This window comes from Excalfactoria chinensis, chromosome 2 (assembly GCF_039878825.1).
Source record: "Excalfactoria chinensis isolate bCotChi1 chromosome 2, bCotChi1.hap2, whole genome shotgun sequence".
NCBI classification, from domain to species: Eukaryota; Metazoa; Chordata; class Aves; order Galliformes; family Phasianidae; genus Excalfactoria; species Excalfactoria chinensis.
The window spans coordinates 105,271,362-105,288,236 of record NC_092826.1 but is presented as its reverse complement, the minus strand read 5'-3'; the positions used below and the strand labels follow the sequence as shown (position 1 = coordinate 105,288,236).

At 41.5% G+C, this 16,875-nt stretch overlaps 1 protein-coding gene across 6 annotated transcripts in view; it reads left to right on the top strand.

Moving 5' to 3' along the window:
* The window catches only part of RAPGEF5 (Rap guanine nucleotide exchange factor 5), a 151,797-nt gene extending 135,590 nt beyond the window's left edge, over window positions 1–16,207 (top strand). For all 6 annotated transcript variants that reach the window (XM_072328049.1, XM_072328048.1, XM_072328047.1 and 3 more), the window contains 4 exons: window positions 933–1,020; window positions 4,116–4,180; window positions 10,059–10,113; window positions 12,672–16,207. In XM_072328049.1, the coding sequence (XP_072184150.1) occupies window positions 933–1,020; window positions 4,116–4,180; window positions 10,059–10,113; window positions 12,672–12,790 (327 nt within the window). In that variant the 3' untranslated portion in view covers window positions 12,791–16,207. The remainder of the gene's footprint in view (window positions 1–932; window positions 1,021–4,115; window positions 4,181–10,058; window positions 10,114–12,671) is intronic.
* Window positions 16,208–16,875: the final 668 nt, after the last annotated feature.

Here is a 16,875-nt window from a genome sequence, read left to right as displayed (position 1 = left end):
GCTGCACTGCTGACAGCTGGAGGAAGGGCAGAGCAAGGCAAACGTGTCACCTGTTCACCAGTATCATCAGTTTGGAAACTGTTCTATTGCTCTGCTGGTTAATCATCCTCTGTCCACGGAAATGTGCTGCAGGTCTCAGACAAGGACAGCTGACTTAAAAAAAAACAACTAAAAATAAAGTAGTCAGAAGCTAAGCATCTTTGTCTCCATTATCAAAGCTGAGTAAACAAGTGTTTCCTCTGGCTGTCAGAGCTGGGTGCCTGGTGAGATCGCTGCCTAGCGCAGGGAGCGTGAAATCCAGCCTTTAACGATTGTCATGCTGCTGCACTATGGTTCCTTTATTAATTAATGTGTTTTCAAGATTGTCTGGGAGCTGGTGTACAAAACTACTTGTTTAGAGAGGAAATTGAGATGAGGTTTTGAATTGCACAACGCCACTGAAGCATGCTCTCTTATTTTCTTTGAAAATGTCCAGTATGTTTCATCGATCTGAGAATAGGTGTTTCTGTTTGGTTGTTGTTTGGCTTTTGTGAGGGAGGGTGGAGTGGGCTTGTGGGTATTTTCTGTAAGAAGAAACTTATCAGCAATTTGCTCTAGGGGCACATTTTGTGCTAGAAAGAAAGCTAAAGGAATTTGGCTAATAGAAAATCACGGGGAAATTACAGAGTAGTTGAGGTATATCAGTTCTGAAGCTTACTCCAGTTTTAGAACTGCTTCATGAAGAGGAACGTAATTACTTCTGTTCTTCTCATTGTTTACATTTCTTCTTCAGCTTAGTAAGCCACCTAGTTTGAAAACCTTTATCTACCTCATTTCCTGAAGAAACCTTCTTGTATCTAAGTTGTGTTCGGATCATAAGCCGATAATGGATTTAGAATTGCTCTTTTTATAGCCTATTGATTTTTCTCTCTATTACCCAAATGGTTTTGTAGGACCCTTCGCTGAATCATAAAGCTTACAGAGATGCATTCAAGAAAATGAAATCTCCAAAGATTCCCTTCATGCCCTTACTTCTGAAAGGTAATGTTAAAGCTTATCTGCTCTTCTTTGTCACCTGAGCGCACGTGCAAAAATTTGTGGAGGTTTGTTAAAATACTCGTAAGGAGATTGTTCTTTCACATGGAATTTAGATAAACATGTGGTACACACAATGAAATCTACAAGAAAGTGGGAATTTTCACAGCTTTTTCCATGCTGTGCCTCACTGCAGTATGGAGAGGTTCACGTGGCCTTGCCAGAGCTGAGCAAGCTGACATCACTCATTTTGTAAAGCTGAGCGAATGGGATGTACCCCTCTGTCCTCCTGCAGGCTGAAAGGTGTGACAAAACTGCTTGCTAGTGCAGTGTCTTGGGCTGCAAGCTCAGTGGCAGGTATCTCGGTTATTCCATTATCTCGGTGTCATTAAGTATTAATCACCTTGTCTAGAACGTGACAAATTCATTTGATTATTCCCGTGTTCCGAAAGTGTTCTCGTTAGGCTGTTTCTGCTTACCTGCTACTGCTGCAAGCTTAACATGTTTGGAGACAGTTCTCCAAATAAGCCGGTGACGGTTTGGTAGCCGCAAGGCACTTCTTCTCTTGGCAGGCTTCTAAGTTGTTTGCATTAATTCAGCTGGATATAATTATCAGGGCTTCAAAGGAAGGCAAACCTGAACAAGTAACTTGTAGTAATGATGTTTGCACTGCACTGCTGTGAGGGGTGAAAAAACATGCACCTAAGAAGCATTCATGCAGTGCAATCTCATGTCTCTGAAGTGTGTTGTATAGCAAAGAGACATTGCAAGATAACACAGCAAGCTTCTTCAGTATGGTGATCCAGAAGAAAATGCTGCCAAGGCTGGCAATTCCCAATGTATTGCACAGTACGTATGATGTAGGAAGAAGTTTACTCAGAGGGTGGTGAGGCACTGGCACAGGCTGCCCAGAGAAGCCATGGATGCCCCATCCCTGGAGGTGTTCAGCCTGAGCTGGTGGGTGGCAGCCCTGCCCATGGCTGGGAGTTGGAACTAGATGATCCTTAAGGTCCCTTCTAACCCAGGCTGTTCTATGACTTTGTTCTACATCAAGCATGTCTGTATTAAAACTATTTGCAAAACAATTTCTATGATGTTAGCACAGAAATCATGAATAAATCAACAAAATCCTATATTTTAGCACAAGAATAGAAGTAGTTTCAAGTAAAAAATGAAATAAGAACCTTGTTCTAATTATGAGAAATAGCTTCAGAGTGTCCCTTTAAAGTTAATTAACTTTAAACGTGGAGCTCTCTTACAGAGAGACACAGCGCTAGAAAGTCAGGCAGATTTTTCAAGTATGCAATAAAATGCTGTGTTGTACCCTTACAACATAGCTCAGATGCAATTTTCTGCTCCATTGAATTTATCTAGACTCATAGTTGTTGGCCACAAAGCAAATTTCTGTTTCTTCCACCCTCAGAGATATCCATTGCAGTCATAGACTTTAAAAGCTGTCTGGAAATTTCTGCTTCCAGTAGAGGTTCTTCATTAGAAGTGACGTTTTTTAACTGTGCTGATACAGAGACAAGTAGTGCCTGCCTGCCAGCAGGGTCATGAAGCCTTGTCCTTTCCCTGTCCGTTTCCCTTGGTGCTCAAAGATGGAGAAGGTGCAGCTGGTCCTCTGCCCTTCTTCCTCCATATGCTCAGCGTGCTGCCCAGGAGCAAGAGGTGGTGGAGGCATGCCCAGGGTGTCCCCATGCTTACCCCACTTGCTCAGGAGTGCCTGAGCAGCTCTCAGCTCTCCATCACCCCTCAGGCAGAGCTCTGCCTAATGAGTCCCAGCTCTGGGTTTCCAGGCTGGTATTAAGCCATTAACATTTCCATTCTAAGCAATTACAAAATCCCCCTCAGGCACGGAGCTAATCTTTAAAACAAAAGGAAATAAATCAGGTTGGCTGTTTTGGAATAGGATGAGAGAGATAATAAAGCGGCCCCCAGTGTCAGCTGCAGGTTCTGAGATCTAAAATCCCCCAAATCTAGGGGACCAAGTAGATGTGAGAGGGAGCACAGAGAGATCCTGAGATGTGCAGTTACACAGCTGTCCTGGGGACTGGCACCTCAGCAGGGAGAGCTGTGGTTTTTACCAAGGAATGGTGCCAGTTCCATGTTGTTAGATCAGTGTTCTCTCATCCCAGTTCTCACAGGCATGCACACATCCATGCGGTGTGTGGCCAAAGTGAGAGACGAGGGGTCTGGTGGAGGTGCTGCTTTGTGTCATCCAGAGGATGCATCCAGAGGATGCATCCGAAGTCTGCCTGTGACCTCGGTATCTCATGTTCCAGACAAGTCTTGCTTTGTGTCCTCGTATGCATTAGAAAAACAGACAAAATGACCTCCACTTCCAGTTTTAATCATAATCTTAGCAGCGCTTCTTTTGCCTGATTTTTTTTAATTACTATTTTTTTTCCCCTCTCGCTCATTACAGTGCGTTCAGTTCCCTTCCTGGAGCTAAATATAGACCTTTTCCGTTTCCTCCCACTGACCTTTTTTTGTCTGTGCAAATCATCCCCAACAATGCTGTGTAAGGCTGTTTTGATTCCCTAAGGTTTCCCTGGCCATAATACCTACCTCACGCAAGGCTTTTGAACTCCAATGAACTCCAGTTTGGCGGCTCTTGTTTAACCTCACTGTGTTCCCTGGGGGTACTTGAGAGAGTCGCAATGGAAAAAGAGGAAAGGGGTGTCAGAACTGCCCCCAAGCTTGGTGTCTGTGCCCCTGTGGAGCTCACAGCTTGGAGACTCAGTCCCAGCCTGGGCACAGCCCCAGGTATCATGGCTGGATCTATCCTGCAAGCATGAGGAGCAGGCATGTCATGCTGGGTACTTCTCTTGCACCCAGTCGTTCTCTGCACCACATGCACTTCATGGGTAGTTCAGGTTTAATATGAATTCTGAGCTCTGGCTTAGAAGTCCTCTTGTTATGATGTCTATGTAGTGCCTACTGTTACGCTAAGCTTTTTTCACCTTTTGTAAGGTGTTATGGTAATCTTTAATGGGATGTTTTCCTATCTTTTTGTTGCTGTTTAGAAATATCATTTATTTGTCCAGAACAACAAAGTCCTGCAAAAATAATTCTTTTCCTTTAACTTTTTTTTTCAGATGTAACATTCATTCATGAAGGAAATAAAACATTTCTGGATAACCTTGTTAATTTTGAAAAGCTGGTAAGCTTTATTTTATTGTTCCTGTTCTTTACAGAAATTCCTGTTCTTTCCTTTCCCCTCTTTATCTTATATAACTAAAAAGGGTTTCTTCTGGGTGAATCAGGAGGAAGTAAACAGAGGTTAACTTTACTTTGAAGAGCAAACAGGATAAAACAGCCGGCAGTTGAACTCTCCCCTACCCCTTCTTCTGCTCTTCTTCTCACTCCTCCCTCCCCGCTTCTCTGTAAAATGGGTAAGCCAAAGGTACCCAGCATCAGTGCTGTACAGTCAGCTCAGTTTATTCCCAGGCTCATCTATTCCTTTGCACCACCTCCTAGACTTTATCTCTTCATTACATTCTCCAGTTTTCTCTCATTTCTGTTGTCTCAAGGCACTAACTAAAAGGTATCTCTAGTTTAACCACTGGTGACTGAAGTAAAATTTATAATCTAGGTTAGATGATGAATAAATGAATGTCTGAAGTGTAAATTAAACTGAATGTACGCACCACTGTACTAACTCTTGTACAGAAGACCACTCAATATCTTTGGGCTTTTCTACGCCAGCCATGATGGGACCTCTATGCTGTCATGACATTCCCAATGAATGCCTGATTTGTCTAATTTGCACCAAGTCTTTGCTGATAACATTTCTGTAGCACTGAAAGCCATCGCTTATATATCTGAACACTGCTGGTATGGAGAAATTTTGGTTTTGTTGGGCTGGTGTATTTGATCAAAAAACCAAAATGTTCTTCCTGATTGCTTCCTGATGTGCCATGAGACTGTGAGTGCAGATGGCTGTTGCTGGGGAGTTGTTTCTAACTATTTTCTCCACATGTTTACACTTGTTTGAGAATGACCGTGCAAACAGGGAGTTATTCATGATCCAGATGTTGAGTTGATTTTTTTTCAGATCCCATCATAATGTACATTGACCTTCAACTTATAAGCAGATGTGGACTATGACTTTTGAACCTGAGACCCCCTTTTTGTGTTTTCTACTTGATTTCTGCACCTTATCTTGTTGCAGAATTGGAGAACGCTGATTTGCATTTAATGAAAGGTTTTCTTGTCCCAAGTCCATTAACTGTTTGACCTTTAGGTGTTTGCATAAAACTCATTAGCATGTTCTTCTTCATTGCCTCTTGGAAGTTCATCCAATTAACATGTAAATTAAACTAGCCCTTGATGCACAGTAATTGTTACTAAAATCCCCCCACTGGCCCACATATTAATTTAGTGAATATGAAAGATCTGATTCTTATTTGAGTCTTAGCCAGACCTTGTTTGTTTGTTGTTTAATCATGTATACATTTAATGTGTGCTGGGCTTGCTTGGTAAGATTTCCTATCCTTGCTGTCACCACTGTGTCTCCAGAGGTGGTGGGATCTTTACTAATTGACTTCAGTGAGCCAGGATTTCACCATTTTGATGCAAAAAGATAAATGGGCATTTTAAATGGGGGAGTGTGTGTGTGATGCTGATGGGGTGAGTGTTGCTGACACTGATGCTTCCTCTGAATTGTTAGTCAGATCACGCCCTGAGGAACCTGCTGTCTCATGGCTGCCTGTATACATATGAATGCAAGCACTGGAAGTGGAGGCTTAGGAGACATTTTATTATGGGTGTAATTGGAACTCAGATAGTATATGTATCCTGGTGGTTCACTTGTTAAAGTCTTTGTGCATGAGCTTACTTAACAAGGTACATTACACATCACCATGTGTATGCTCATGTTTCTTTTCTGTTTGTTAGGGCTTTGTCCCAAGGAAGTCTTCCTGGATGTTTTACATTGTGCTGAGCTTTTTCTGAGAAAAATTAGGGTTGACATTGGCTCCTGCTTAGTTTGGTTCAAGCCACTGAACCTCACCTGCAAATTTACTGTTGCAGAAAAAGAAGAAAAGAATTATTCTACCATAGCAGATTACTGCTTTGGGGAAGAAACTTACTCACTGTCATAAACGCGTAGAGTTTCTACTTAGGAATTTCAAAGCAAAGATGGTTTATTATGTCTTCAATCGAGTAGGTATTTATGAAATATTTGAGATCTGCATTAAACACCTGACCAGAAGGAAGATTTGTTTGTCTGAACCATTGTTTTTTTTCCCCAGTAATATCAGTTGGCTTATTAAAATATATTATCTTTTACTGCAATCCCTGCTTCTTTTATATTCTCAGACCATCATGGCCACAACAATCCTACCGTGACTGAACTTGATTTGACATGACATGATTGCAGTGAAGACAAAGTTAATTCAAAATATAAAGAAGTGAATTTGCGAAGAGAAAAAGAAATGATCTTTTGTCTCTGGAATGTTTTGCAGTAATGGCAGAAGTTGAAGGAATTGCAATGGTTTATTTAACTCCATGTTGGGTAAACACTAGTTTACAATAGATCAGTACTCCATACCCTCTTCCTATACTAAATCTGAGGGAATAAATGAAAAGATGGTCTTTTACTGTTTCATCTCAAGATATTTCCATTGTATTTACTGAGCTGCTTCATTGAAATGTAGCTTCAGTTTTTTTCAGTGGGCAGCCATCACCCATATCTTAACATGTCTTAGCCACACTCCAACAAACCCTAATACAGGTCAGTGGCCATTACTGGTTTAGATAATGACATCTTACATAGTACCGTCAGCACTGAGCCGAAGATTTTCAACCTCCTGCACAGCCCAAATATCTATGCAACTCCCAAGCCCGTTCTTTTCTGCTTTCATCAGTTGAAGAAGTGTGAATGATCCCAAGGTAGATGGTAGGCTGAATACCCACAAAAACGGTGTTACTTATCACGCTAATGGTATGCAAGCATTTGCTTAAACAGGCGGGAAATTGTATTTGAATATGCTGAATTTTTGTATTACACTTGGATCCCAGAGAACTGGTAATGGACAGGCAGTCTAATTAGACTAGTAAAGAAGGGAGATTTGGGATTCTGCTTTAGGAGAGTGTTACGCAAATAGATTCTTTGCTGCCAGACCATCACCTCCAGAATCAGTCTTGAGATGGACCCCACAGTGACTACCAAAAGTGAAACAGCAAAGAATGGCAGTTTGTGAGATAATGGGATCTATTCTAAAAGCCAATTTCAAAGGGTAGCAGCTGGAAAATGTTATAGCATCAGTATCAGTGGAAGTTGTATCTCTCTCAGTACTCACACTATTGACAGTGAAGTCAGGGACATTGTGGTGGAACTTTTCTATAATCAGCGTAGGGATGTCAGCATAATAGCTAGCCATGATTGCAGGCTGAATGAAGCACAAGAGATAGGGGGAAAAAAAAGCCAACAGCAGAAAACCCACCTTTGATTCACTGATAGAAGGAACATGAAGAAGATTCCAAGAAAGATGTGCTGTTTTGCTTGTGATAAGCTCTCTCCTGTGGAGAGGTCCTGAAAGTGCTACTCTCTGGGTGGTAAGAGTTGAGCTGTTCTGTGTCATTCTGATCTTAAAGATAATCTGCTGAAGACAGCTGATCCATTCCACCTCTGCTTATTTTTGAGGGAGATGTGAGAAGAATACAAGCAGTTCACATGAGATGTTACATCATTACTGCTAGCTGCAGTTTGCTTAAATTAGTTACCAGATTTGGTGAAGAGCTGTTGGCTAAATTCTATTTTTTCACTTTTAGATCACTGAAGCAGTCAAATCAATAAAAAGAGCAATACTTCAGCACATCTGTAGGTGATATCTCATTAAAATGAGCACACTTCGCTAATTTGTAGTGAACAATCCCAATTTTCATAAGTTGAAGACCCAAGTCTGAAAGAAACCAACCTTAAAACTTTCTATTTCCTCTGCATTGTCTTTGTTTTAGCTGGGACTGAATTGTTTTATTCAGACTGTCTTGTATGATGTTATTTTTTGGACCTAGGAGAAAAAGTTGATAACATTTCTGGTGTTATAGTTACTGCTAAATAGTGTTGTACAGAGACAAGGCCATTTGCAGCAAAGGGCCCAAGGACTGGGAGGGAACTGAACTAGAACAGCTGTCTTAAGCTGGCTGAAGGGATATTCCAAACCATATGACATCATGCAAAAGGAGTTCTGAAGGGTTCATTTTGCTCTCTTCTGCTGCTTGGAGGGCTAACTGGCATTGGTAAAGGGCTGGTGAGCAATTGCTTGTGCATCCCTTGTTACATACATTCATTTATATATACATATATATGGATGTTGTTGTAACTATTATCTTTTCCCTCAGTAAGTAGTTTTATCTCAACCTATGAGTTGTTTTTTTTCTTTCTGATTCTCTCCCTATTCCTGCTGGGAAAGGGAGGAGTGAGTGAATGATGGTGTGGTGCTGAACCACCTACTGGGTTAAACCACAGCATGCATAATCTACAGCAACATCCAAAACTTACTGTACCTCAGAAGAACAGAAAAATAAAACTGTTTTAAATGAATGCTTCATCAAAGCAAATAATGTATCATTAGTTGTGACTTGTTAGAACAATAAAATGGACAGACATTTGTAAGTCAGAGGAGAAATATTTGCAGGTGCGTATTGTGTGGTAGCAAAGAGAGATCTCCTATGTAGCATCATTCCACTACTACTATTGTTTCAGTGAATATTCAAGGCAGGTCTCTCTCATCTCCTCCCCCACCATATTTGTGGCATTACTATATGGCAGTTGCAGTAGTCTTCCAGATCAATAATGATCCTGTTAACAGTGATCCATAGATGGCTTTCATTCTACCACAGGGGAATGTGAGCATGAGAATGTGAGCTGCAGAAACCACATACATTGTCACCACAGGAAAATGGGAGAAACTAGCGACTAAGAATGAATCTTCCTGATCTTTCTTACTTCTGATTGTTGCACTGGAAAGAAGAATCAAAGTTCAAGTTTAGAGATATATTTTTTCTTTTATTTAGTTCCAGCATCAGTTGTGGGTGGATTCTTGAGGCAAATCTTGAAGAACTGTGGAAAGCCATAATTAATGCTTTGCTAGGACCTAAAGTTGGATTTTTTTTCTAGTGGTATTCTGAATTTACATTCCATTTCCCAAGGCTTTGTTTTCTCAGAACTTAAAACTCTTGGTTGGAAGTACAACTCTTTGGTTGGAAGTACATCCTTCTTAGAGCAACAAAGGAGACTAGTTCACTATCATTTCTTCTCTTCTGCAAAGAAGCATGCTGTTTCAATTACCTAGGACTGTCTTTTGTTCCATGATCTGCAGGTAGTCATCTTGTGAGTGTGGAAAGTACCTCGTGTTTTGCTGTTTATACTTTGACCTGTCAAAATGGGGCAGAATTCTCTATTTTGTGCAAGAGAGTTGTGTATCCCTGTTAGCACCAACCTTTTCTAAATGGTGTACATGCACTATCTTCTTGGTACATATCTACAGAGCTGTCAGTGTGCTTCCTCAATCCAGGGCTGTGGGCTGTTATTTTGGTGTATTGGTTATCACAGTACAGAAAACTGCCTGATACTGGGACCTGATTGCACTAGGCAGCATGCAGATATACGCAGAGGTGTTATCTATGCCACAGAAGGCTTGCAGCCTAGTTAGACAAGTGGAGACAAAGGAAGAGATTGCAGAATACTGGAAACCCTGTATAGTGAACAAGAAGCAGGAGATGGATCAGAAGCAGCCAGCCAACCTGCACGACTTTCCTCCTGTAGGCTTTCAGTTTAATAGAAGTCACAGGAACAAAAATAAGTAATTGTATGGTTGTTTTCATTACTGCTTTCTATAGGCTCTGAGGGAGTTGTTCTCATTTAATCTGTGCAATATCAATAAGGACCTGTTCTCCCACTCTCCTCATTTTCTACTTCACTACAGTTGATTTTTTTTTTGCTTTGCAGTATAAGAGGGAGTTTTTTCAGAATTTTCTAATGATGGAAACCCTCTCAGACTTTTGCACTGATGTTTTATGTCTTGTCTTTGCAGCACATGATTGCAGATACTGTTCGATCATTGAGACATTGCAGAAATAACCAGTTTGGTGAGTAGCCAGAATTTGTTACTTGTTTTGCCTTTTTGCAGCCTTAGAGCTGGTTGTTGGTTATTGAGTTACCTCAATATTTTCCATGGATCTATGAGATGTCCTGGCTTCCAGATACTGAAAGATGTTATTCATTACCATGGCTTTTCACTTGATTTCCACCATCAGTATTTGCTTGCTTTTTTTAAATGGACATTTCATACAATGACTGAAGTCTTGAAGACACTAAGATCCTCCAGGTTTCATTGACTAGGTGCAAAGGAGTTGGCTGCATTTGTGCCCCTGACAGAGAAATTCTGCAAGATGAGCTCTGCTTGCTTTTGATACTGAAGAACTTATGCAGCAAAGGCTTCTTTTTTTCCTCTTTCCATCCTATTAGACACTGGAGAATCTGACCATAAGGACCCATGCCAGAAGACCCTGCCTTGCTTTGTTTTCTGCTAACAGAGGAAAAACCTTGTTTTTCTCCTCCTCAGCATTTCTCATTCTCTGTGGAGAGGTTAAGCGCAGGAAGGGGACAAACACAGCACTACTTGAGGAAGTGGTTATCGTTTTTAAGCCAGAAACGCTAAACGTGTAATGACTAAAACTGAGGCCACTAAAAACAGTTTGTCCAAAGAGCTTCAGAACTTTGCTGTAGCCTGAATGCAGGATTTTCATGGCTGGGGGAAAAAGAACTTGAATCTTTTTCTCTAAGCTGTATTTTCAGCAGCTGTCAGCACAGAGCACAGACCCTGACAAAAAGAATATTAAAAATTGGTACGTATTAATAATGTACTCTAGGGAATGATAGGTACTATTAAGAGCTCTGCTGAACACTTTGTTCTATAAAATTACCGTACGTATGCACAGTCTTTATTAAACAAAGGTTGCTTGCCATTATGGTTTTTGTGTTACATAGATATATATAAAGAATGGGAGAAGGAGAAGGGCATGCCTTTTTTTGTTTTTACTCAGACCAGGTGCTGAAGGAAACAGTGATTAATCCAAACTGCACCTCTGTAAGTTAGAATGCCTCTTATTTGCCATTGTGAAATGATAACATTGGTTCCTTTCATGATTCTTTTTGTTTTGCTGCTTCTCTGTAAATCTTTCATTGTTTATATATATATTTTTAGTGGTTTTGTAAACACTGCAACATAAATCTGAGGTTAATACCCAAGATTTATCTTATAATCTGGTAGTTTGAAGTGCATGATTGGTATTTTATTTTACTGCAGACTTGATTTATTGCGAAGCTGGCATTTAAGAAGCAGCTTTTACAGATATCCCTGTAGGCATTCTATTTTTTGTTATATTCGTTTAGGCATGAAATGAATTCACTGAATATTTATTGAGACTTTATGGACAGTTTCCTTTTCTAGTGGGCTTATTTTGCTCTTAGGATTGTGAATCTTTCTACTGCATCAACTCCCAGATTGGCCTGAGAGTGGCAGGCATCTTGCTGTAGGAAAAAAAATCAAACAAAAGCAAGCAAGGCATATTGTTATTGCTTATGAACTGTATCAAGTGTATTTAGCGTGCAGGCCAAAATGTTTCCGGATTAGAAGCTGATTAGGTTCCAAGCAAGACTGAAATGCCTTTTTAATGGAAATAATATTTTATTTGTACATACTAAATCCTGAAAACAAATAATAGTGTTTCCAAAATCAAGCGAAGCAGCCTGAACAAATAACATAGTTCAAGCTTTTGTAATTTCAGGTGTTAATGAGAAATACAAATGTTCCTCAGTGTGTTCAGCACAGCTGCTGCGAGCCTATTCCCCAAGAACAGAAAGGTCACCGACGTGTTCTGACACAGATTTATCACATTCTCATGTTCTCTCCCACATTTCTGAAGTCAGAGAAGTGCTTGGAAATAGCTCCTGAAAATTGCTGCCCAGGAGCACCATTAGCAGCTGTATGCAGAAGCTGCTGCTTTGACATCCAGTGTTATACTGCCTCAAATAGTGCTCATTAGAGTCAAGGAGGATGGTTGGTTCCTGGAAAGCCTGTTGGTGTAGCTGGAGAGTGTGGAAAAAAGGGATGATAATGAAACAAAAGAGAGGGGGAGGGAGTGTGTGGGTTAAGCTGATTGGTTCTGGAAGTCTTGAGCATTTTCTTCTTTAATTGGTGGCAATATTATTAATGGACTAGAGCAGAGCTCTTCGACCTTCAACAGCCTGTCAGCAGTCAGCAGCAGAGGGCAATGTATCTCATCATTTTGTCTGCCTGGCTCAGTGGGTCTCAGCAGCCTTGGATGCAGCTCTTCCTGTTCCATTTCTGCTGGTCACCAGCACTGCTGGAAGGTTTCACAGGCAGTGAGTCCCCCAGGCTAATGCCAGGCACAACAACTGTAGCAGGAACTATCTTCTATTTAAGCTACCCTTCATGTTGTAAGTTGCACATCTAGCTCCTCTCGCCTTTCAAGCACCCATAAAAGAACAGCTGCCTTCTGAGCCGCTGTGCAGCACTTGACATGGTGGCACACGGGGGGCTTGGAGGTGCTGCGACGGCTCACAGAAATGCAAAGCAGGCAAGGGTTGGCTTTCTGACCCATTCTCTTTCTCTGTCTTGTAGGCAATGAAGTTCCTTCGAAAGAGCATCATGAACTGAAGCCATACATCCACCACCTGCACGTCATCGACAACCAGCAAGCTCTCTTTGAGCTTTCTCACAGGATAGAGCCGCGAGCGTGAGCGTACACAGCTTCGTAGACCTTGTAACTGCAGCACTTTGAATTAAGTGAATGTTTATGCTAAGCATGTTGCTTCCCTATATGAGAACAGTTTACTGAGTTTTATCAGTAGCTCACACAACATGCACAGGAAAATCAGGCAGAGCAAGCAAAGGAGCTACTCGCAGAGCTACAGGGCAAGCTTGGTGCCATCCCCACTTGTCACCAAATGGAGCAGCATTCTTTGAGCTCAGGAGCTTGGTTTCTGTGAAAATATTGTTTGGTCCAGTGTAGTTTTCAATGCAGATTTTGCCAGTATTAGAAAGAAAGGAAGCGTCGTGTCACAGCAGCAAAACATTTCCACAAGCAATGTGCAGCAAGGGGATTCTCAGTTCATCGCAGTACGTACCTCGCTAATTCAAGGCTGCCAAAAATACTGTGCAATCCATGCAGCTCCCCTGAGTCACCGGAGCATCTTGTTTGAGATAAATGCAGACAACCAGGAATGGAAACACAAAAAGGCAGTGCACCAGGTGAAACTCAAGAGCCTGTCATGATCTGGAGGTCAGAACTAAAGAGCTGATACTGTTCTGGCCCCTCAAGCATCTGCTTTATAGAATACACTATCAGAGCCAATCCACTTTTGTTGCAGTTCCTGGACACACGATTGTTTGTACACAAAAAAAGACATTAATTTCTTCCTTTTCAGTTATCTCAGTTTTAGTATCAGCTCCTGCAGATAATGTGTAATAAACTGTTATAGCAGGAGCTTTTTTTATCAGCTTAGATTACAGCCTCCTTTGTGTCTATTCCAAGGCAATGCCTAGGCTCGCCTACCTTCCTAATAACCTTCTGGAAATACTCTACTCCAGCAGGCAAAATGTCACCTCACTTGTGCACACTTCCAGTTTCTAAAGAGCAGCGGGTTACCCCTTACAGGATACCAGGGAAGCACCTGCATACACAGCAGGCTGTCATTATTAGGGTCCACTTCAATTTCACATACCTTAAAGTAGCTCTTCTGAGCACATACCAAGATGGCATTTCTAATGTTCTATCTATGACTGACCTAAGCCTAAGCACCACTATCACCACAGCTGTTTTTTAGTATGAAGAAGTTATCCCAAAATAATCTGGTGTATGTCACAGGCAATAGGCCGCGTGCTACTCTGACACTGGTTTGTACACAGACTTGTAGTAACGGTCCCTTTGCAGAGCAGGGAGGTGGATGCATTGCACTGCTTTGCCTTTCTCTATTGCATGTGTTCCACATGAGGAAGACTTCCAAGAAGATGCTGCTCTACTGACATGTGGGTCTACCGAAGTAGCACGCTCTTCAACATCATTTTATCTCTGGTTTAAAGGGATTAAAGAACAGCTTTAACAGGTAGTCTGCGGGGGAATCTGTAGAATGCATTCAGTTTTCCCATCTGTGAAATATTGTATAGATCTATTGTAAAGGAAACAGATGTTTCAGAAATGTATTTGCTTGTACTTTGTTATTATCAAATCCTATATAATTTTTTTGTTTGGTTTTTGTTTTGGTTTGTTTTTTTAGGAAAAAAAAAAATCTTCTTTTTACCCAGTGAAAAGAACAAAAAAATAATAAACTCTTGCTGGCCATGGAGTAAAAATTTGCTACGTTCTTCTGTAGATGTGACTGCACATACTGTAAATAACTCTTTTGTGCAAACATACCAAAACTGTTCAGATGAGGACACTACCTGCACTGGGCTCCTTTTGCAGTGTAAGAACACAAACCACGGGTTGTGTTTGCTTCTTGTTTTGTTGCAATTCTTCCCCTGGCTACAGCACTCCCTGAATCCCCACCCTGATGTATTACTTGCTTTGTTTGCTGGTTTTTGAGCTCCCCCTTGTGAAATCTCATTATGTGGCATTATTTTTAAGAGCTTGGACCTGACTGCATGCGCTAGCTCATACAATACTCTGCTCCGCGAGTTGTTTTGTTGAAACATGTGGGAGAGGGAGCATAAGAAAGTACCTTGGTTTGCTGCATTCAGCTCTGTGAAAGCTGCGGTGGTTACTGCTGATGAAGCCACAAGCAATGCCAGAGATAAATGAAGGAAATTAAAGAAGAGGGGGAAAAAAAGATGACTGCTCAGGCATTGATTGGAAAGCATGCTGAAGCCAACCTGAAGGCATCTCACTGACTGCAGTCAGTGGCTGGGTAATGCTGCACCAGGGGGCTCCAGGCCAGGCTGGATGTTGGCTTTCTGCACACTGCAACTCTACACTGAATTGGGTTCTGTCAGCCCTTACAGCTGGCAGAAAACCAGTTTGAAGGCACACAGCCAGCACTAAGCACGTTATCTGTGTTATGGCTAACTGGGCTATTCTTTAAAACTTGATGAGCTAATTTTCATAGTGGCCTTTCTTATTTGAATATGACTTTGTGGTCTGGAGGCCCAACTTTGATGCGTAGGTGTCACACAGAAAAGATAGATCTTCCAGCTGTTACCTTAAAGGAAAGGCAAATCACCCAAATCTAGAGATAATCTGTAACAAACAGAGTCTTCCTTCAACAACTGAAGTGTCGCAGAGCTGAGCTGCAGTCAGGCAGGCACTTTAAAGAGTGGCTGGTGAATGAGAAGTAAAGTAAACGAGATGGGGGCCCCACACAGTCTCTAACACTGTGAGTTTTAAGTCCTTCTTCCCCTTCCAATTTATGTTACGTGGATAATATTCAGGAATCTTCTGAGTTTATCGCAGTCACACCCATGGTTAGGTACTGGGCCTATTTGCATGAGTAGCTAGGAGGAATAATTAGACAAAACAAAGGAAAAGGCTTCCATGACACATTTAATTCTAGCCCCATTTGAGGTAAAAGTTAACTCCATTTGCATGACAGTAGCAAGAAAAAAAATAAAAGGGGGTATTGGAAACAATAAGATGTGGCTGTAAACTGATAAAGAAAGTTGTAAATACTAAACATTTTAGCAGAGTAATATTTATTTGCATAGCCTATTTATTGTCATTGTATTACACCGTTAAGAAGTACTGGGATGAAGTCAGTGGGCTGAGGAAGAACACCTGCCTGTTATGTTCTCTCTGAGTGCCATAATGCTGTCAGCTTGCATTAAGAGTAATGAAATAGAAAATCCCAAACCAAGGTGTTTACCTAACTTCTCAGGGACTACAGCTAGTAGTTATCCACCGCTATGAGACTTGGTATGTATGAAATAATCTGATTTACTAGAATCAATGTCGCCAATGTTTTCCTTCTCATCTTACATGCTTGTCTGCCTCTGTACATATTAATTGTGTTGTGTATTTATGAGAGCTAGTAAGCAATAATTTATATGTCAAAATGGCCAAGCAATACAAGGTTAAAACTTGTAGAAGCAACTGTTACATTTATCTTGCATTTTCCAGTGTTTTTTAATATTGCTTTTCAAAATATAAAGACTACCTTAATGAAGCTGGGCTCTGTGCCTTCCTGCCTCTCGCTTACCCTCATTGTTCCTCACTGGTGTATTTCGTACTCACACTTTCAGTCATGCAATCCTGAAACCCCTCATAGCATTTGCAAGGGGATATACAGGATGTGTCAGAAGCCTGACCCCACTCAAAGCACTGCTCTGGTGGGTGGGACTTGCTAATGCTGATATATTCCAGGTAGTTTCAGAAGCAGATGATGTTAATGGGGGTCTCAGCTGTGCCTTATCATCACTGTGCAGACTGAGAGGGGCCTGGAGCTACTGTGAGAAGTCCCTGTGGGAGAAGGAGGAGTAAACCTGTCTTCCAATCCCCCAGAGTCTGCTTATCAGCACTTGATCCTCTTAGTGAGGACAGTAAATGCTTTCCCCTTGCTTCAGTTGTCCCTGCTGGTGCTGCTGCGTTTTCCCCCCTGCCTTCTCTCAGCTGTCTGCAGCAGGGAGGATCAATTTTAACTGGAATAATTAAGGCAGTGCAAGCTCAGAACGTTGACACAGCTCTATAATGCTGTCTAAAGATACTTCATGGCCAGACATCCTTTTCCAGGCCCAGCTGTGCTGAAGACTTTGTGCTCCCAGCTGTTGATTGCGATCCTTCCCATGAGACCATTTCTCCCCACACTTCAGCTCAGGAGGCCTAGTGAGCATTTCC